Source organism: Trematomus bernacchii, unplaced genomic scaffold (genome assembly GCF_902827165.1).
Source record: "Trematomus bernacchii unplaced genomic scaffold, fTreBer1.1, whole genome shotgun sequence".
Taxonomy (NCBI): domain Eukaryota; kingdom Metazoa; phylum Chordata; class Actinopteri; order Perciformes; family Nototheniidae; genus Trematomus; species Trematomus bernacchii.
In genome coordinates this window covers 7796618-7812114 of record NW_022987313.1, presented here as the reverse complement: position 1 = coordinate 7812114, position 15497 = coordinate 7796618, and the positions used below count along the sequence as shown (strand labels likewise).

Here is a 15497-nt window from a genome sequence, read left to right as displayed (position 1 = left end):
TTACTATCCTAATTTATTTGTTAGCATTTGCCCTATTAATATAACGGAATTAGTTTTTTGTTGTTGTTTCAAATAGACTACTAGAATAAAGCTTCATATATGAATCACAAAATCAAATTAAATATTTAATTTGGAGTTGTCTCAGCTGCAGTACAGCAGAAACGTTATGATACAGAGTGAGAAACAAAAGCATCGCGGTGATGAGGTGGTCAAAGAACTGGTGAGTATCAAATGCACTATTTGGCTAAAGTAATAAACAATATCCAGTTGTATTACTAAAACATTAGTTCATAATCTGAAATGTTAAAATGCAACAGTTCTTATTTTTTACTTCATCAATTTCCCTTTACTTTTTTTTTTCTTCTCAAAAGTGCATGGCCAATGGGGTGTGCTATGAAAAAATTCGACAAGAAGGAAGCAATGTAAGCTCCCTGGAGATCTTCTTCTCTGGTTTTCCTCGCATGGTTGGACTTTCCTTCTTCCCAAGGCTCTGCCAGCTGACCATAGTGAGCCAGGATATAAAACACATTGAAGGACTTGAGTACTGTCCTCTGCTTCGGGAGCTCTGGGTAGTCCAGTGCGACCTGACAGTAAGTTTGTTTTGCTTGTCACCTTTCTAATAACCAATACTGGCACTGCTGAAACAATAAAATGATGTCTCAAATTGCAGTCCGTTTTTATAGTAGTTTTCGCAACGTAGTGTTTGTTGCAGGGGTAATTAAACCTTACACTTAGTAAACACAGAGTCTCCCCTCAGGCATTTAATGGCAACACATTTTACATGCATGGGCCACCATTTATGGATGACAACACATGGCTTGCCTCTAGCAAAACAGTATCCTGTTTAGTGAATTGTACAACAAATGTCATATACATAAACAATAATGTGTTCCATCTTCTTATTTTGCAGGGAATATCTGGACTACAGAATTGTGTACAACTAAAGAAAATCTACATTTATGATAATCATATCTGTGAAATAAATAATTTAGAATTGCTGATCAACCTAGAAGTGTTGTGGCTAAACCACAACTGCATAACTCAAATACAGGTTTGTACAATACACTATGAGTTGTCTGTCTGTCTGTGCTCTATCGTGCTGCCATGTTTATCTGGCATGTGTGGTTGTGTTTTTCTATAGGGCTTGGACATGCTTCAAAACCTCATAGAATTAAACCTAGCTGACAACGATATTGAAAAGATTGGTACGTTTTTAAATTCCTCTACAGTTTCTTTGCCATGTTTAATTGAGATTCCTTGAGCTGTTTGAAAGAAATATTAATGAAATCATTTTAAACTTCTTTTAAGGGCATAGCCTTGATCCTAACGTCGGCCTTCAGAATCTTAATCTGTCCGGAAACAAGATCAGCTCCTTTAAAGTAAGACTAAACACAGAATTATGCTTTTGGAATGTCTTTATAAAAAAGGTGTCCCACTTATTTCGGAATCTTATTAAAATCCTGGGTCTGAAAAGGGTTATTCCAAATTCTTCAAATGTCGGGGTCAGTTCAGATTTTTAATCAATACCACAATGGGCTGGCTGTGCAAGACCTTCAATAAGGTATTGAGCAGGATCGTTTCAATGTATGTTATTCAGGATTCAATTATATACATTCATGGCTGCTTCTAATCAAAATAAATCTTCAAAGACTATTTGGATGTTTGTGATATGCGGCTTTATGGACATACTGTAGCTCATTCAGTCATGTTCAAGGTTATACCGATGGAAACATTTTATGACTAGCTTTGATTTGATGATCAACAACTCAAACATCTATCTGCAATCCACCTTTGGCCCTATCCAGTTTTGCTATAAGGAATGCAATTATTGACAGCACAGTGCCCACTATATTGCAACTACTGCGGAATCAAAGAAAACGTATTTGAGGGCATATCCTGAAGAGAAAGAACCCTATTAATAACTATCCCGTGTGTTATGTTGCTGTTATCTGTGTATCAGGAGCTGACCCTGCTTGCCCGCTTACCCAATCTGAGAGAACTAGCCCTGAAGGACCCCACGTCAACTCCAAACCCAGTGTGTCTGCTGTGTAACTACGCCACACATGTCCTTTACTACATGCCTGGCCTCCAGCTGCTTGACACCTATGACGTCTCGAGTAAGCAAGTCAAGGATGCAGCTGAGGTACTGAGAACATGAGTTACTTTTCTGAGTTTTTTTTACTCTTGAGAGGATACTAATTATCTTGATTCATGTAAATTGTTGTTGTTATTTCTTCTGTATTGTTAGTTCTTCAGCAGAGTTACAAATCATTCTTAAAATGTGTCATTTATTTAGATTTCAAGACACTAGTTTTAGGTGTCTTATGCATCACATATGGTCCTTTCCCTTTAAGTTAGCTTGACACATTTAATTTATTTGGAAACCTTATTGACATATTGTTTAACATAAAGTTAGGTTCTTGAGGTTTGCAAAATTGCCATCTATCAAAAAGGTATGTCAAATGTTGTTTATTTGTTGTATCAATGCCTTTTTCTACTTTTAGGCCACAGTAATGAAGAAAATGATGTACTACAACATGCGTGTACATACTGCTCAGAGAAACCTGGCAGAGATCCGGCTGAGTCTAATGGAGAGGAAGAAAACCATGTTACAGTTACCCGAAGATTGCATCAGAACACTCAATCACGCCCTCAAAAGTGTATGTACAATCCATGAAACATGCTAAAAACTATTTATCAGCTGTAACAAAAACATGTATTCTGCTCTTATCTCTATCTTCAGATTGCTGTGTTTGTACAATAATAAGAAAGGTGTTTTATACTTTCCTAGCTTGAACGTGAGTTGCCGGCTAGTTGCAAGAAGTCCGCCTGCACCATGGAGGACGGATCCACTCACCTGGTTGAAGGTTCAATCGACAGAAGTGACATAACCACTGACATCAGTCCGGCTATGCAGCACAAAATACTCAGCAAGATTGAAGCACTGAGGGAGAGACTACAGCTATGGGCCAGGAGGCTGCAGGAGTCCGTATATTTGAATAAAAATACAAAGAGAATCTGACAGTGCTTTGCAGAATTAGGCTTCATACTGTACAGTACATATTCCTACATCCGACATTAAAAAAATCTCTCTGCTGTATTCAGGATTGAAGCCTGGTACGAGCGGGTTTGGATGCAAGCCACAAGCATGATGGAATATACAGTCCAGTTTCTGCTGATGGAGCTGGAAAGTGTTGGAAATATTCGTTTGGAAGAAGGCTGCTCTACTGACGCTTGGTACGTACTTATTTTATTATAATCAAAATTAATAACAACCATCATCAAAGTTAACATTTACTGACTACAATTCAATAAACTTCCCTTACATCCTAGTTTATTATATTCTTCACCCAACAGGTTTACTTCCTGTTGCGACCTCCTGCATTCCCGCTTTTCTCCTTCAGACTTCAACGTTCACAGCATCACTGGCATTAAGGTCAACAGAATCATCCGCATCCACAACAGTGCTTTGAGGCTTCGCTTTGAGGACAAACTTCACACCCTTTTAGCCAGCGAAGAGTCGGCTCTCTCTTCACAGTAAGTAGCTATACTGTACTGAAGTCTGATGATGGTTGACACATTTTTACTAATTATTTACAGGCATTCTTACTATTGCGATAATTCTGACAGTAATTGGACCATGCATTATTAGAATTTGATTCTAATTTCAAACTTTTTAAGCAGGAATTCCAAACGTCGGCTGGATCACTTGTTCTACGTAGCAGACTCTGAAAACAATAGCGAGAAAGAAGACAGTTTGTGCATCGTAGAGGAAGGCTTCAGAACATCCGAACAGAATGAGGTGTGTATATCATCTTTTTTTGGCTTGTTTCACACAAACACCAAATCATGCGGACTCTTATCATGCTGACTTTGAACTAGGTCTTGGAAAAAGATGGTGCCATACCTTTATCCAACAGCTTGAGTGTGGCTGAACAGCCCAGAATTGAACACACTCTACGTCAGGCCAGCCAAGATTCAAAGCTCAATGCGGACCCGATCCCCTTCAGGCACGGTGAGTTAGATTTAGCTTTCTGCGGTCTGTCAGTTAAGTGAAATAGCTTATACTGGAAGATTTGGGCCGTCCACAACAGCCTCCCCCTGTCTGTGATTTGTTTTTTTTGTTGCTTAAATGCTTGTGTTTTTTGCCTTTAGGTCAGATTATTGTTTCCAAAGTGTTCGTGGGCCACAGCACGCCTCTCCGAGAGGGAGACCCGTTGGACAGAAGCAGATATCCAAGATTGATTTCTGTGTATCGCAATGTGGACGCTAAGCACAGGACTGCAGTCAGTCAAGGTATACGCTCTATTAAATATTAGGTATTCAAGTATTTGTGAAATGTCATTGCAAATCTATGTGTTTTTCATTCAGAGAGACCTCGCTCCACTAAAACACACACTGGTCCCGAGTGCAGTCCCAGACGAAGACAGTGGTTTGTGTTCGACCATGAGCTTGTCCTGCCCGAGTACATCATCTACTTTGAATATATCAGCGCGGTGGGTCATTGTTTATTTTCAACATACTGTACTTTCCTTTTCAACATAAGTCTCGCTGAGCTGTCATGTGATCAAAATTCAGTAGCATTGCTTTTTCAACCAAAATGTACAGACCTTAAACACAATTGGTTTTTGTTGTGTCTTCCCTAGTTTCATTCTTGATTTACAAATAATTTATTTATTTGTGTTAGTATATTTCAATTAAGTTTAAAAAACTATTAGAAGTCAATGATTACATTCCTACTAACCAATTGACATGCCTTAAACCTGTTGATATGTTATTACTAGGATCAAGAACAACCACACAGCACAGGCAGAGATGAAACTCCGTCCAACGATATAATCCTAGACAGGGAAGTCCTCAACATGGAGCCTGTGCTGCCGCCACAGCCCAAGCTGTTGAGCTTGGATGACAAAATTCTGCTTAACGTGGCCAGAGCTAACGTTCTCAGTCAAATCACTGCAAGTATTCTATCCTTTCAAATAACACATATTGAGTTTTGAAGTCTTTTCGTGCACTCCTGATAATCTTCAAACATTTTAATCTCCAGGTGCTGAACCTTCATGGCAACAGTCTGAGTCAAATAAAGGAGATTTCCCACCTCACAGCTCTACGGCATCTTACCATCAGCTTTAATGAGTTCACACACCTAGATGGCATTTCTCACATGGTAAAAATGATATTATGGAGGGTTATCTAATTAGTGTCTGAAGTCATAAAAAACAGCATTTCATGGTAACTTACCTCTGTAATATTGGATGGAATTGGTTAGTGGTTTGGCACATATTTTATAGCAGCTGTGTAGTATGGCATAGCAAAAAAGTGGAGACATTTAACATGTATTTTCTCTGTGATCTACATCACAGCCCCACCTTGAGTTTTTGGACGCGAGCTACAATCGCCTTGTGACTCTCGAAGGGCTGAAGAGGTTGGGACAACTCAAACAGCTCGACCTGCGCTGGAACAAGTTGACCAAGGCCAGAGAGGACACGGCTGTGCTGAGGAAACACACACCTGCTCTGCTGAGACTGGACACCAGATACAACCCATGGAACCGGGTGCGTGCTGTTTTCAAAAATAAATCTAATAAAACATCCTGTAGATTCAAGATTGAAGGCTTTATTGTCATGTGCACTTTAGCTACAGTGTAGATATGGCAATGAAACACTTAAGTCACAGGCTCCTCCAACAGTGCAACATATATAGGACATAGAACAAATAAAACAGATAAAAGAATGCAAGAGAATGTTTTGAGATGTGCAAGTAAATACACAAGGTACAATTAAAACTGTTGTCTTTTTTCAGCCCGAAGCAGTCAGAATGACCATACTGGGCCGCCTCACGACCCTCACACACCTGGACGACATGATGGTGGCAGAGGAGGAGGCTGCTTGTGCTGTTCAGACGGCTGCTGGAGCCAAAGTTACCCAGGTTTATGAGTATTACCATTCTACAATGAAGGACCAAAGTACAGTATGTGGATATCTTCCGGTTAAAACAGGCTTCACTGTAATTCAATCGGACCTTTTGACACTCTGCTTGCAGGCATCTCTTCTGGCCCTCTCGCGTACCAGCGGTGATCGTCCCCGCAGTCTCAGCCTGCTGTCAACAGCCCAGCTCCTGTGTTCTCTCAGTCCTGCTCCCTCGGGCCTCAACCGAGAGCTGGAGCCAGACTGGACTGCAAAAGTGAGCATGCTTTTTGAATGGCACTGAAACATACTTTAATTACCTTACCAAATACAATTGTAGTACACTTTTCACAACAATAATATATGTTTGTATCCGTTATATTGACCAGATCACTTCCCTGAACTTTGACAACCAGAGGATTTCCAAACTGATAAATCTGAATAAGCTGGTCAACCTTCGCTGGGCTTCCTTTAATGATAATGACATTTCTAAAGTGGAGGGTCTGGAAAGCTGCTTGAAGCTGGAGGAGCTTTCCCTCAACAACAACAACATAAGCACACTCAATGGTAAGTCACATCCTTAACTTGTCAATGATGTTGGAATAACAACATCTAAAACAATAAATAATACGTTCTTTCTATCTTTACCCTCTGTTTTTTAGGGATATCAAAACTGCATTGCCTTAATAAACTGAGTGTAGATGGGAATCAGCTGTCTAGTCTGGAGCCTTTAGTCCTAGAACAGCTGCCCAACTTGTCTTTCCTGTCTGTGGAGAACAACTCTATCAGTTCCCTGCATGGGATCCAGAGAGTCCGCTCCCTACTCGAGCTCTACATCGGCAACAACCAGATTTGTACATCACGAGACATCTACTTTCTAAAGGCAAGTGGGAAAGAAATAAGGAAAGTAAGATTTCAATTCCATGCATGTTTTCTGAGCTTGTATTCTTCTCTTTGTCTCCTCAGGGATTGACAAACCTCATCATTCTGGATCTTTATGGGAATCCGTTACTGAAAAAGCTGGAAAACTATCGCATTTATGTGGTGTTCCACCTACCCTCCTTAAAAGCTCTAGATGGCGTTGCAGTGGTAAAAACTGACAACAACATCTACCAGTCAAACCTTTCAGATATTGAAGTGATGATGGTTTATCAAGTGTTTTGTGTTTGCTGTTGTTTCCTCCAGGAGGTAACTGAGTGTGAAAGTGCAAAGGATATGTTTGGAGGAAGACTCACCCCTGACATGGTGGGAGAGAAGCTGGGCCACTCAAACTACACAGACATCACCTACCTCACCCTGCAGTCCTGCTCCATCAGGTAATATCTTAGGTATACAGACGGATGAACACAGGTCCAAAACAATTGTAATAGTAATTTACTTACTTTGAAAAACAGGGCGAAACAGAGACATCCCAATACTTGGTCCTTTCAAGGCTAATTGAATGTGTTTTTCCCCCCCTACAGGATGGTGGATCTGTCTCCAGCAGACCTGTTCTGTAGTCTACGCAGCGTCAACTTAGACCACAACAACCTCACCTCCTTCTCCGGTCTCATTTACCTGCCTAATATCAAAGTAAATATTGACCTGAATGTCCAAAAATAACAAACTGGCTTGTACTGCCCCTGCGCTGTGGACAACTTCCTTATTTCCGCGTTCTTCTTTATAGGCTCTTTGTCTGAACTACAACCACATTGAGTCCATCCTGCCCAGACAGAAGACTCAGGCTCCTCTGACCAACAGACAGATTCTGTACAGCAAGGTTCACTCCAGTGGTTACGGCCAACCGAGCTCATCTAAAGGGAAAGGGTAACACAATTCTTATTGCAGTAATTCACATATCTTTTTACATTTTAGAATTTTAGACTACTGCCTGGTGTGAAGTATGAAGTTCAACTGAACAGGAAGCGAGTGACCATTAGGGGGCAGCACTGACCATCCAATGTCTGATCTGTTAGTATGATTTCCATCCACAAAAGAAATCTATTTCCACAAACATAAAAACCACATAAGACTGCAAGGTCCAAATATTGAAAATAAAAACAAGAAATAAGTTAGAACAAATCAAGACCAATGGGGTTATTAAAAACAAGTATTATCAAAATCATTTAAAAATATAAAAAAGTATAAACTTATATGATTTAGAAAAAGTAATAACATAAATATTATAAATAATTTAAAGAAGAAGCGCATGAATGCGAAGGAAATATAAATAAATACAGTTTCAAGATGTTCTGATTTGTATTCCTAATAAGTCAAAAATATATTGTCTCTAGAGATATTATACCTTAGAGGAAATATTTAAATCTTGGTTTGTATACTTTGGTGTCAGTATATTGCGGGAATAATAATATGGTGAATTTCCAATCACATTTACCTTTTATAGAAACCAGTTTCTATAAAAATTCAAGCCTTTGCCCTGACTGATTGCCTTTAGGTGGTCTGCTCCTGTGAGGTCTGACCAGCTAAATGAGGCAGTGGGAGGGAGACAGAGATGTTCATTTAACCACAGAGGTTGCAAACTGTCATTCTCCTGACTTTGTTCAAGGGAAACTGGGCACACTGGCAGTCTGGAGCCACTGATGGGCAGCCTGGAGGTGCTGCATTTGAGTCACAATGGCATCTCCAATATGGCCAATCTGCAGCTCAGCAGGCTCACCAATCTTAAAGCACTCTTCCTTCAAGGTATGTATGGGTAACGTACAACCCCTCCCTCACAAAGCCTGTTAAAAGTGCAGTGTATAGAGCCTGTGAAAAGGCAAGCAAAGTCTCCCATAGACCGCAGGCCAGGTGGGAGATGAGACCCGAAGAAAAGAAAGACTGACTTTCTTTTGAAATGCTTTTGATAGCTTTGGATTGAGTTTTGCTTTGTCAGGGTGCTCTGTCCCACAAAGCTGACCTTACTTGTCCATTCTTCCCTTTTTGCTAGAAATCCTTTCAAAGCTGTCTCTGTCATTTCAGACTCTTTGACACCAGGGCCACCTGACGAATACCCAACACATGTTCATCTTGCATTCAAACTTTGGCTTTTATATTTTTTTAAAGGTCCCCTATTATACTGTTTTTCATCAATATATTATTGGTCTCAGATATATACAAAACATGTCTCTGACGTGTTTGGCTCGAAATACCAAACAGATCATGAATTGTAGCATCCCATAAACCCCTCTGTTTCAGCCCTGTTTCAAAAGTGCTGATTCTCTGTCTGTTACTTTAGATCACATGTGTCAAACTCAAGGCCCGGGGGCCAAATCAGGCCCTTGGTGGATTTAATTTCGGCCCACAGGATAATTTCTAATGACTATTATATCTGGCCCGCCGGTATATTGCACGCACACCTTCACTCAATCCTGAGGATTTCCTCAGCTCAGAGCCTGACCCCAAACATTGATGAACTTGCACCCAAGATGAGATGCCAAGTATCTGGCTTGAACTAGCATCACAGTTTCCTTCTGCACTTTTTTTCTTGCGACAGCAGGGCATGTTTGGTTTTTTCTTTGAGGGAAATTGTTTTTTTGAAGCTGTTGTTGGCCTGTGGAAAAATGTAATCATAAGAAATGACTCCGGGAAAGCTGCAGATAGAGCCATAAGAAATGAATGCAACTGATTATTTAATGTTTAATGTTGTTTTTATAGGCAATAATTTAAGCTTTGTTAGTTCCAGGTTTAATATGTGCAATAAGTTAATTTCAATAAGTTTTGCTATAAACATTTAAACAGTCCGGCCCTCGACTAGTACCGCTTTTTTTATTTTGGCCCACTGTGTATTTGAGTTTGACACCCCTGCTTTAGATGAAAATAAGGAGCCACTCCCCACGCCCCTCTGAGAGATATTTGGTTAAAAAGAACACAATGGTGCTCTAGGAGGAGATTCAGGTGATAAGGTGGGGGGGGGGGTTACCTTGGTTGGTTATTGGCTAATGTTTAAACAAGCCAAAAAATCGTTATGACATCATAAAGTGGCCAAAATCTGATCAGCTCATTTTCGGACAGGTTTTTATAGAAATGGATCGGGACAAAAAGTGAGCCAATCTTATTACCTGAAACTTTCAGAATCTCTTTACACAGAGGAGACACATGTTGATGTATAAAAGACAGGAAAAAGTGGATTTTGCATAATAGGTGACCTTTAAGTTTTTAATTTAGGCCCCTTTTTTGTTAATAGACAAATGTGATTGTTTGAGCTATCTTTCCATTGTTTTAATGAGGTTTTCTCTTTCTTTAGGTAATGATATCAGCCAGGTGGATGGATTGGAGGGGCTTCATCAGCTGAGAGAGCTTGTGTTAGACAGGAACCGGATCAAAGCTCTGGCCGAGAACTCTTTCATATCCCAGAATGTCCTGCTGGAGCTGCACCTAGCAGAGAACCGGATCCGGGAGCTCAACTATCTGGACCCTCTGACGGAGCTCCGCAAGCTCTTTCTTGGCATGAACAAGCTGCAGGTATTCTCCTCCAGCAGCAGGGGTCTCTCACATGCTGGGTGCTTTAAATGTTTATATTCACATTTCTTAATGAAACTGCATATTCAAATTGTATAGAATCTACCGTAATGACCCACAACACATTGAGGTGACCCACCAAGGTCACACTTTTGAGAAGTTGTTGGTTTACCACCAAATCTGAATGATTGGTTCATTAAAAATAAATGTGTTGGATGTTTAAGAATGTATTTTTATTCAGTATGCAGCAGTATTACTTTGCCTGGCATTTGCAAAGTAAGACGTGAAGTATACTAATCATGAGTCATTACCACCCCACTGTGGCATGCGAGGGTTAGCATTAAGGAGAATCAAGTTTTGATTGAAGGTCAGGGCCGTGTAGAAAGAGGGGAACAATCAGGACAACGTATAATCAGCTGCTCAGTCTGCATCTGCTGCTCACCCAGGGCGAGTGATTTGTACTTTTGTTGCCTTTTCCTTCTTCCCTTCACATCCTTAATGTTTCTATGCATTCAATTAAGACATGACATACAGCAATCATCCCCGTGCAACAGTTCTCACAGTGGGGGTGTCTTTGAATCACAGCCAAGTGCAACCATAAACCTGGGAATGATAGAAAACACCCCCCATGCCCTGTAGCGTGCCCAAACTCTCATGAGATTAATGAGAGATCACACATGTAATCTCTCCCATCAGCTGCTTCCATCCTCCCACACCAAAATGATGAAAGGTTCATGCATATCTCTCCTCTCAGCACACAGTGGCTACAGCCAGTGGAAAAGAAACATGAATAAAAGGGGAAAGTGAATGAATAATAATTTAATTTTACTTTTTCTAGGACATCACAGAGCTTGAAAAACTCGAAGTTCTTCCTTCGCTGGCAGAGCTCTCGGTTGTGGGCAATCCTGTAAGTGTTACAAGTGTTAAAACACTAAGGTGATATGAAAATGTTTTACCCCAGTGTGTTTTTCTGTTATGAGCTTTGCCCAGTTGTGTGAATCGACAAGGTGTCGGTCAAAGGGCTCTTTGAAACTGATCTGCTAGCAAATCTATTATCAAAAGCACACTCACAGGCTCAATTTCTCACTTGCACAATCCAAAACACGATCCCAGTGTAACTCTATGTTTCCAAATTAAGCGATTACATGATGGGCCATCTGCTGTGCCTCAAACTGGCCGGCATCAGAGACAAATCCGTTGACCAAATGGCAGCGAGCTATTGGCCCGGTTACATCACCCATCTGGAGCTCATGGATCAGGCCTGAGCAGAGCCTGCAGGGCCTCTCTGTGGTCCACAGGGCCACGCTCAGCTGTGGAAGCCTCCATGCTGCCGGACCCCATCCCCCTTCTCTTCCCATAGGGGGGGGTTAATCCTGCCAGGGGGTGGAGGCCAACAGCCACCCTGGAGACAATACCTCCTGCTGTTGACAGCATGAGATTGCTACCTCTCCCATGTTCCCTCGCCAGAGTCTATCTCCTCCTCTCCACTGGACATCCATTGGCACGCCGTTACAGCAGCAGTGTCCTATAGGAACATGAAGTTGGCTGAATGTGTGCCCTGGCCAGATGCTGCCCTCAGCTGGTCACTGGAATATCCGTTGGGGACGAACCTACATTGGGTCCCACATAGCATCATATTTATCCCAGATGCCTCAGGGCAGGCTTCACTGATGCTACACAGTAACAATACTTTGACTCTATTTCTGGGTTATTTGATCAAAAAAGGCGCCTTTTTGTTTTCCAGGTGGCCAAAAACTCTCTCCACAGACCAGCAATAGTGCTCCGCCTGTCCCAGCTGCAGGTGCTGGACGGGGTGATGGTCACGCTGGAGGAAAAGACGAGGGCTGAACTCCACAATGCTGAGCCAACAGTGAGACACACACAGCATGAATCCCCACTCAGACACATACTGTACATACTTTGAGGACACACAACTATTTGTAACATTCCTTATTTTAAGAGAGCCATATAGTAAATAATCTGAGTCTTCAGCATATTTTCCTGTGGGGAGAATGCTTTGAAACACAATTTTGATGTTAATGTGGGGACATAAAATTGGGCTGAGGAGGGAGCGTGACCTCAGTTTATTAATCAACTTGTAAGGTTAGTAGAAAATATTCAGTTAGCAGAAAATAAATATTTGATTCCAACACTCTACTACCCTTTTAGCATGATTTACATATGTAGATAAACCCTATCTCTCCATGGTCCTTATCAGGTAAGATGCAGTCCAACTGATAGAATCAAAATGTCACCAAGCAGCCTCCATAAAAACGGGGAAAGCCGGGATCATACTCTTTTAGTCCCACTGATTTGATGTTCATGTAATGAGAGACCAGGGCAGTAATTCTCCTGCAGCTCTGAATTAAAAGCAGCCTAAGCCTGCTGGCATCATCCTGCTGATTAGATGAAATGTGCCCGGCCGATAATGCACCAGTGGATTTACCCCCTATTAGCCAGGTCAACACGACCCCCTCTGCTTGTTAATCGTACATGTGGAATTGACAGAGCAGAGATCCTGTTTGTTTTTTTTTCATTAAAAACACAAACCCCCTATCATAACTGCCATCGAGCTTGTCACCTTCAATTCATGCTAGGGCCTCTGCTTTTGTTTAAACTTGAACATTGTTATTGATGAGTCGTAATTAGTATTCCCCTATAAGATGCTTATACATGTGGAACAATAAGCAATGTTATAACCAACCCCATGCCAAGTGAGGAGTGCACACACTGCAGTGACAGTAGTGGTCATAGGGAGGTAGAGAGAAGATAAACTGTTACACGGTAAGGATTCAAATATTAGTAGGTTGATTTGACCCTGCAGTTACGCATTATCTGAATATTTGTTTTTTATATTTTATTTGGAAATGTTGACAGCACAAAATACAGTGAACATGAACTTAAGGTAATAGTTCCAAAAAGAAAGATTAACTACTTCACCCACTCACCTAAAAATGAATCACCTAGAGGTGCAGAAAGAAAAAAGGAAAAAATACGAACAAGGTTATGTTTAGTCAGAACCAATGTCATTACAAGTAATACTTATTCCTTATACTCCCTATTTAATATTTCTCTTAAAGCCTTGTGCCCAATACCATGGAGCTTCTCTTCCTACCAATGAAATAAACCTCCCTGGACTGCTGCCCCTCATGCCTCGAAACACCCCACTCAGAGGAATGACTATAAGTGGAGGGCTGCAGAACTTCCTGCCCGGACCCGACATCCTGCAGATCAACATGGACGAGTCTCAATTCACTTTCAAGCGTGAGTGGGATATATATCCTTTATAAGGTCATTTGTTTCTGATCAGTTTGATTGTATGTAAGAACAAGCTCTAGATCCACACAAATAGTCTTTTATACAGTTACAAAATGACTTTCTTTTATAACGATTTACCAGGAAACTGTGTAATAAGTTGACCACTTGTTTACTTATAACCAAGACCTTTGTAATAATTTCCATTACAGACAAAAAGAACAAGCACAGCAATGCTGTCCGCAGCGGCCAAAGTGACATTACCTTAAGACACATTCGAAGAGCAGGAAGCAACCTGCCAGCCGGTCAGCTTCATGACGGGAACAGAGTCCTCATCACAAGCCAGGAGCAAGACAGCAGGTTAGGAAATCAACATTCAAGGGACTTTATAATACCTTTTAATCATGTAATAGATCTGTTTAAGACCATAGAACCGGTGTTGACTTGTACCCCTTACTTTACGTTTCTTTTCAGATATCCAAATGGTGGCAAACCTCCACCCATGTAGCAGCAAGAAGAGGTGAAGCATGACGGTGAATTAAAGGAGAACACATGGGACTGTGTAGTCATAAATAATCATATTTTAGGGCCTTATATCTTGAAGATGGTGTTTTTGTTAGTGTGCCTTAATGTATATCTGCATGCAATTGCATATTTAATAAGTAAAAAGGCATCAGATAATTCCAGTGCCTTTTTTGAGCTAGCTATAACTTCTTGTAAACTTGTCTTGATTTATTTGTTGCTGTTTACAAATCAATAAATAGCCTCTTCCACTGTTTGAATTTTAGTTGAATATTGAAACATGTTTAGTGTTAAAATAATTAGGCTGCTTGAAGGTTGCATGTAGCGCATCCCTTGTAAATGCATTTGTAATGACGATGACCTTGTTTTTTTTATCCACATATGTGGATCACTAACCATGGTAATCTGAGGATGAGAGGTTTTGGTGTCATTTCTACTGCTATCCCGTCCTTGGCCCAAAACATGAAAAAAAAAAACACCCACAGATGTAAGGGCGTGTGAGGCTGGCAGGCTGCTTCTATTGGGTCAGATGGATCCCCAACAAGTGGATAATCCAGCTTTAGCACACCTCTCTGCGGACAATAATCTGCGGTCACTCAGATAAAGATGTAATCTTGAATGAGCTCCAAATGGATTTCAGAGATTGTCAGTTTCATCATGTTAGCCTCTTTTCGAAAAGCCCACCGCAGTATCAACTAATAGGCAAATCTCGTGTGTTGTAACTGGAAATGAACCTACTCCACTCAATATTTATGATGTCAGTTCTGCTGAACATAATAATCCTCCCCGTCTTCCTGTCAGTTTAGTGTTGCAGTCCTGTGGTTAACTAAAACCCAGTCTAAGCCTTAGATGAGGACGATACAGCTTAAATGATATGATCTAAAAACGTCTGGTACATCTAAACTGAGCAATGTATGATTGAAATCTCATCCATTTTCAAAACAGGCAAAACAATTGTATAGCCGAGAAATAAAACCATTCTCACTGTCACTGTTTTATATTTCTCAATATCTTCTTGCAAATCATTGATGAATTTAACCTGAGACCCATATCCTTTTTATAATGCATGCTCCATAAACAATAGGCATCATACACAATGAACCCTGGTTTGGTAAAGATATGCCTTAACAAAAGCAAAGATTTCATAGATGACCCTTTCTTACAAGTCCCTTTGAATCCATTGAAGCCAGAAGCAGCAACATTATCTATCTCACTTCCCTGACCAGTCTGAACTGTTCATGGATCAGTGGTGTAAATGCCACCACTAGGTGTCCTTAGAGCTCCATTAGCTCTCTCTGCTAATCAGTCCTCCTCTATGAACGTACTGTACCTCTTGCCTTGTAGGTAGTCATGTATCAGTTGAAGGCGGATGTGTGT

General features: G+C 40.8%; 1 protein-coding gene across 1 annotated transcript; it reads left to right on the top strand.

Annotated features, from left to right (window-relative positions):
- Positions 1–166: 166 nt before the first annotated feature.
- On the top strand, positions 167–14360 carry lrrc9 (leucine rich repeat containing 9). The gene is made up of 32 exons (XM_034123831.1): positions 167–220; positions 372–590; positions 911–1051; positions 1142–1205; positions 1309–1379; positions 1961–2143; positions 2505–2660; positions 2792–2985; positions 3106–3237; positions 3358–3537; positions 3685–3802; positions 3883–4015; positions 4156–4296; positions 4372–4496; positions 4785–4958; positions 5048–5167; positions 5364–5555; positions 5803–5928; positions 6043–6183; positions 6296–6473; positions 6569–6789; positions 6873–6995; positions 7092–7222; positions 7370–7478; positions 7573–7712; positions 8452–8588; positions 10129–10346; positions 11182–11250; positions 12088–12213; positions 13424–13607; positions 13811–13958; positions 14073–14360. The coding sequence occupies exons 1-32, from the start codon at positions 167–169 to the stop codon at positions 14104–14106; spliced, it is 4482 nt and encodes a 1493-aa protein (XP_033979722.1). The 3' UTR covers positions 14107–14360.
- Positions 14361–15497: the final 1137 nt, after the last annotated feature.